The sequence below is a fragment of the Bison bison genome, unplaced genomic scaffold (genome assembly GCF_000754665.1).
Source record: "Bison bison bison isolate TAMUID 2011002044 unplaced genomic scaffold, Bison_UMD1.0 scf7180017864522, whole genome shotgun sequence".
In the NCBI taxonomy this organism is placed as follows: Eukaryota; Metazoa; Chordata; class Mammalia; order Artiodactyla; family Bovidae; genus Bison; species Bison bison.
This window is the reverse complement of record NW_011495073.1, coordinates 347,456-353,843: the sequence shown is the minus strand read 5'-3', so window position 1 is coordinate 353,843 and position 6,388 is coordinate 347,456. Positions and strand designations below refer to the sequence as shown.

Genomic DNA, 6,388 nt, shown 5'->3' with positions numbered 1-6,388 from the left:
TAGAGACCTCAGCCCTGAATCCCAGCCCCAGAGCAATTCCGGCCCGCCCCCAGCTGACACAGGGCAATGAGGATGTCTCTCATTGAGAACTCTGACTTCACCCTTTCTATGGTATAGCTTTAGCCTCTTAACCAAGCATCAGGGTCAGAAAGTTACCTGGGAACAGGTGGGGCCATGGTGGTGCCCAGCCAGCCTCTCAGGCCAACCCTGTTTCCCATCAGGGGCCCTGAATCCCACCTGACTCCTCCTGGCAGACAGAAAGCGTCTGTGAGGCCCCACTCATTGCTGTAAAACTTATTTTAGCATCAGGGCCTCTGTACACAAAGGTTTCCACTTAACTACCCCCTCCTTTCCCAGCCTCATCCCAGGCCCTCCCACCTCCCTGCCTCCCAACTCCGCGCCCACCAGTGACCATGCTCTGTTTATCACTTTCTCGGCCACACTGTTTCCTCCCCAAAGACTGAGACCCCCAAGGACCCTGTGCAGAAAGCACGCCCCCTATTTTGTCACCTCCCCCAAGATCCACAGCCAGCAAGGCCCTGCCTGGATTTGGGATGAAGATCTGCTGAATGACTTGACTGCAACGTGGAAATGCTGTAACTGAGGAACAGTTTCGATTCGTCTCCTCCATTCCCCCAACCGAGGAGAGCCACGTCTCCCTGTGTCCGCTACCAGGGTCTCACCTGCCTGCTGAGCGTCAGGCGGAACCCCTGGGCATGGGCCTGGGTCAGGCTGGCAGGGGGCCCAGAACAGCGGAGCCGCCCCCGCTGCAGCACAGCCACGTGGTCACTCAGTGCCTCAGCCTCATCCAGGTGGTGAGTGGTGAAGATGATCGTCCGACCTGCAACCCAGAAAAAGGGGCATCAGATCCGCATGGCACACCAGGGGTTCATCCCCTCCCTCCAGTGGAGGAGCTGGGGCAGGGGGTTGGTGGTGTCAAGAGCATCACAGGGTTTTAAGTCAGTTGAGATCACCCCCCAAATCAGAGCCCCGGAAACACCTTGGGGTTAGGACGTGGCTTCTGCAAACCCACCATCACCAGGCGTGACACTAAGGGGCAAGCCAGGGTGTCCCCGGGTCCAGTCGCCCCATGTGTGAGCCCCGAGACAGATCACTGAGTGGATGTAGAAGAGAAATTCACAAAGAGACAGCTGAACGGGACATCCTTCTCTGTACTCTGATCCTTGACCCTCCACCCTCAACCTCACTACCACCTCTGCCGGATGCTGGGAGAAGCTCTGTCCTATGGAAGCACTGCTGCTGCTGCGTGAGAACATCAGTAAGCACTGTGAAGGGCAGGGTAGCATCCAAGGGGCCAGTCGACGCCCTTGTCAAGTGATGTGACCACGAGTCATGGGGGGCACCACACTTACCTCCTCCTGGGAAGAGCTCACAGCAGCCAAGGCCACAGAGAGAGCATTCTGGGCACTGGGCAGGGGGCGAGGGAGGGGTGGGCATGAGCCAGGGCCTCCCCAGGAAGAAAGAGGGCATGTGGCCACTTTTTGCAGAAACAAATGATCAGCTTATATGTATCCTTTATGAATTCTCACATCTGGTCACATTTTCCAGCCTTTTCTGGGGGAGGAAAGGGCCCAAACTGACCTCAGGGGGCCCGAGGCCAGAGAGCCTGGAAGGCATTTTCATAAATTTCATGTCAGTTACATGAAGGGACACTCTCTGAACTTTTACTTTCTATTGGCTTGGCCAAGAAGTTTTTTGGGGATGTGACAGAAAACTCTGAACAAACTTTTTAGCCAACTCAATACATTCCCCCACAGGCCTATATCAAGCCCAATTCTACCTATTCTGGTTTACTGAATAAACACACTGATTGATTCTTATCTCAAAAGCAAATTTTCCAAGAGCAAAAACTGAACATGATTTTAACTCTGCGTGCCTGTGTGCTAGGTCGCTCCAGTCATGTCTGAGTCTTTGCAACCCTATGGACTGTAGACTGCCAGGCTCCACTGTCCATGGGATTCTTCAGGCAAGAATACTGGAGTGGGTTGCTAGGTCTTCCTCCAAGGGATCTTTCCAACCTGGGGATTGAACCTGCATCTCTTATGTCTCCTGCATTGGCAAGTGGGTTCTTTACCACTAGCGCCACCTGGGAAGCCCAATTTTAACTCTATCTGAGTTTATATTTTTAAATAGCAGAGAAAGATAGAAAGACCAGGATTCTCAATTCATCTTTTAAAAACTACATCAAAAGGAAACCATGATATGTAGACCCTAGAGTGACGAGGAGCAGGGGGCATGGTGGCTACTTTCACCACGTGGTGTACATGTGCTCAGTCACGTCTGGCTCTTTACCACCACATGGTCAGTAGCCCGTCGGGCTCTTCTGTCCATGGAATTCTCCAGGCAAGAATACTGGACTGGGCTGCCATTTCCTTCTCCAGTTTACCTAAAAGGTATGTGCCTATTCTATTGTTCACCAGCGATGTGTCCCAAAGACCGAAGCCAAATCCCCTCACAACACAAGTTCCTTCAAGGCTAAGAAAATATGCTCAGTCCCTGATCTGGAGTTAAGAGACCAGATGATGTGTTTGCAGACAATCATATCATCTAAAAATTAAAGTCAGCTGGAATGTAAATTCCCCAAAAATGTAGATGAAGTTCACAGATGTTTGATGCTTCTCAGTGGACATTTAGGCAACTTGAGACACACCTCAACCCTCAACGGACAAGTGTCACTCTGCAAGACACATCTTTACTGCTTCCCCGGTTCGGGTGCTGCCTCTGAACCCCTCTCCTCAGGAAGTGATCTTTCCCACACCCACTTCTCTTGTTTAACAGCACTGATGAACGGCCACTGGCCAGGCACCCACGTACCAGGTGCTCATCTGTAAACATTCACACACACCTCACACCACCCTACCAGTGGCATGATCCCCTCCACTTGCAAACAGGAAAACTGTTTGCCCAGAAGAGTGAGATCATTTCTCCAGGCCATATAGGACGTGTGGAGCAGGAGGGGGACGAGCAGACTGATTTGCTCTGGTACCTTTTCCATTTTTATTGCTCCCATTAAGGCAGGCACAGAAGCACTGGTCACCAGGCAGTCGGCACTGCTTGTCACTCAGCAGGAAACAAGGGTCAGGCCCCAGGAAGACAGAGCCCCAAACACCCGAATTCTGCCAGCAGAACCCTCTTCTACTCAGCAGGGGTCGCTTGTTTTCATGCTGCGCTTAGATCTGGTTTACAAAGCTGTGGCCCAGCTGCCTGGAGGCTTGGAGCTGTTTCCAGAAACGACTACATTTTGATTCTTGAAAACATATTTCCCTCCTAGGACCCCCCACCCGATCCTGATTCTGCACGTCAGCCAGTCTTCCAAGGAGCCCCTGAAAGACAACCATTGCCAAACGACCAAGAACAGTGAGAAAACATTTAACTCATAAGAAGAGAATCTGAAGAAAGTTGCCTATTTCTGAGATTTTTATTGGATCTAGTTTTGTATCCAATTAAAATTAAGCTTGTGACTCAAATGTTCTGTCAGCTGAGCCATGAAGACCCCAACTCTGATTTTTCAAGTAAACAAGAGCCATGAACTTGTGGTATGAAATTCGAGCGGTATGCAATTCATGCGAGCAGGGAAACAAAATCTACTGATCTGTCTGCCTCTCACCCATCCTTGTCATCTGCCCCCACTCCAGGAGCAGGGCAATGATTTACATTTATCTCAAAACTCCATCAGTCCTTTAAATGGTGTTCAAAAGTCACGAGTTTTCATTTCTGGTCTCTACTTTCCTCCCCAGAAGGCCTTAGGTAAGTGGATGGATGGGATCTCGGAGCAATGGGCAGGCGAGGTGCTCAGGCGCAGTGTGGTCAGTGTCTCCTGGCCCCAGGTGATGACTCAGACCTGTCCCTGCCCTACCTGTACAGCAGAGCCTCAGACAAGGTCAGTCCATGGCCTCGAGCACCTCCTACTTCCTGGGGCTCCTCAGTCCAGCTGGCTGCCCGTTCCCTAGGCTCTCCCAGCTTCCAGGGCCCACCTAGTCCCTCCAGGCAGCCTCCCTGGCAGGCTCTGCTCCCTATCAGTCCAGAAGCTGGGAATTGTGAAAGTTCAGGACACCTGCACTGGGCATAGCCCTGGGCCAGGGTCCTGCTTGGCCTCATGAGCTCTGACGTAGCTGCACCAGGTCCGATGAATCTGTGCCCCCGGCACAACCTCATGGTCCTGGAATGATCGCCCAGCGCAGGCCAGTGCCCAGAAAGGAATAGAAAGCCACGCCTGCATCTGATTTTCCTGTGTCCTTCTGCAGCTCCTCTACATTTCTGGAATAGAAAGGATAAGATGGTCCTTTCAGGGCTTCTCCCTGACCCCAGACTAAGCTTTAAGTGGCAGGGGCATCTTTCCTGCCCTAAGGAGAGAATTTGATGAATTTTCTTGGGTCCCTTCTCCTTGCATTTCTTAAGGAGCAAACCCTAACTTCAGGGAAGTGAAGGTTTCAGGTCAAGTCAGAAAGGCTTTGTACCCAAAAGGGCAAAAAGAAAAGCAAAACTGTGTTTTGTAAGAATCAGCAATAACCCTGCCACTGACGCTCCCACACCTGTCTAGAAGCACAAGATATGTTCCCCTATTCCTGAGGTTTCTTTCCAAATTCCAGTGTTTCTATACAAAATGCCCATAGCAATGTTTTCTGGCTGTCACACAGGAGAAATGAGAAGCTGGAAATCAGTAACTGCCCATCTCAAGTTAGAAATTCACCTTAACAAAGACGAGAAACCTGAAGCCTCCAGACCAGATGTCCACTCCTCCCTTGGCTGGGTGAACCGCCTCTGAGGCTGGCTTTAAGCAAACCCCACACCCTTCTCTCTGTGTCTCAGTTTCCTCACTGAAAAAAGTGAGGAAACTCTTTTTTTCCAGATTTTAGTTGGGATACCCCTTCTGACAATCCCAAAATTACTCCAGAATGGAAGCCACTGTGGATGAGTGCTGTGTCCGCTCGTATCATGCGTAACATGCTCGAAAGACACCACTGCTGGTTCTGAGCAACCCCCAGACCCCCAATACCATGGGGAGGTCACGATGGATGTGTCTCTTCTCTATGCGCCCCTGGGTAATTTTTTTATTGTTTGGGGGGAGGTGGGGGGAAGCGTGCTTTACAGCATGTGGAATCTTAGTTCCCCTACATCCCCTGCACTGGAAGCCGTGAGACTTAACCACTGGACCGACAGGAAAGTTCCAGGAATTTTTCTTTTCCCTGGGAATATGTATCATTATTGGGACATGTGCCTCATTCCTCTCCACCTCAATACCCAAGAAAAAACACAGCGATATCGTCTTTCACGGTGACCGGATGAAGAAGATAAAGCACAACCCTCCTCCGTGATATCGCGGGAAAAGGACATGGAGCACAGCCCTTCACGGTGATAGGATGGAAAGAGAACTTAAAGCACCGCCCTCCTCCGTGATATCGCGGGAAGAAAACTAGCGCTCCGCTGAGCCCCACCTTGTCGGTACTTGAGGAGGATGTCCCAGATGCCACGGCGGGAGCACGGGTCCACCCCGCTGGTGGGTTCATCTAAGACCACGGTCCCCGACGCGCCCAGGAAGGCGATGCCAATGGACAGCTTTCTTCGCGTGCCTCCCGAGAGCACTCGAGCCTGTTGGTGCTGGTGTGGCATCAGCCCCACATCCTGAAGAGTTCTGAAACGAGAACAGAGCCCTCAGTCTCCCGGACTCCTTAGCGGCGCTTGATGTCCCACTCTGGAAGGAAACAGTCACTGCGAGGACTCGGCTTTTTCTCATCCGCGGACACATGGCGGGACTCAGAACCACGTGCCCATGATCCTGACGCCACAGTGCCGGCCTCCTTGGGGACCAGATACGACCACATCCAGGGACCCAGCATGAGGCCCTGGCAGCAGGGCATGCCGGGTGGGTCCTGCTTGTAGGAAGTACGTGCTGTGTCCCCTCTGGATTCACTCACCTGCCAAGGGACCTCCATCCCCTCAGGACCCTGGGGAGGATGGCCGATGGGCAGGTGTGGTCAGAGCAACAGGCAGAGGCCGCCCACTGTCCATCCACGCGTCTACAGAAGACTGACCTTGCCCAGGAGCACTAGCTCCGCATCAGCCCCTTCCTGCCTGAGTACCTGGGACGCAGCCCAGGTTTGCAGAGCAGGAGCGACAGATGCCGCTAACATGAGGACCAGCCCTCTTCTCTCCACGAACTTCCAATCTCCGCACTGACTGCAGACACCCAGCATCTTCCGATGCATAGGAAGCGCCACTTCACAAGCAACCTCTCACTCTGCACCATGTGCCCAGTAACACGTGAACACTTAAAACTGTCACCACCTACTTCATCTCACTCTCTGTTAAGCCCCCTCTTGGAGCAGCAGCACCATCCCCCCCTATCCCCCCCGCCCCCCACACACAC

At 52.4% G+C, this 6,388-nt stretch overlaps 1 protein-coding gene across 1 annotated transcript in view; it reads right to left on the bottom strand.

Moving 5' to 3' along the window:
- Positions 1-6,388, bottom strand: part of ABCA13 (ATP-binding cassette, sub-family A (ABC1), member 13) — a 402,303-nt gene that overhangs the window by 215,434 nt on the left and 180,481 nt on the right. Inside the window, exons 39-40 of the mRNA XM_010831050.1 lie at positions 5,457-5,653; positions 684-841 (exon numbers count right to left, since the gene is read on the bottom strand). Coding sequence (XP_010829352.1) covers positions 684-841; positions 5,457-5,653 — 355 coding nt within the window. The remainder of the gene's footprint in view (positions 1-683; positions 842-5,456; positions 5,654-6,388) is intronic.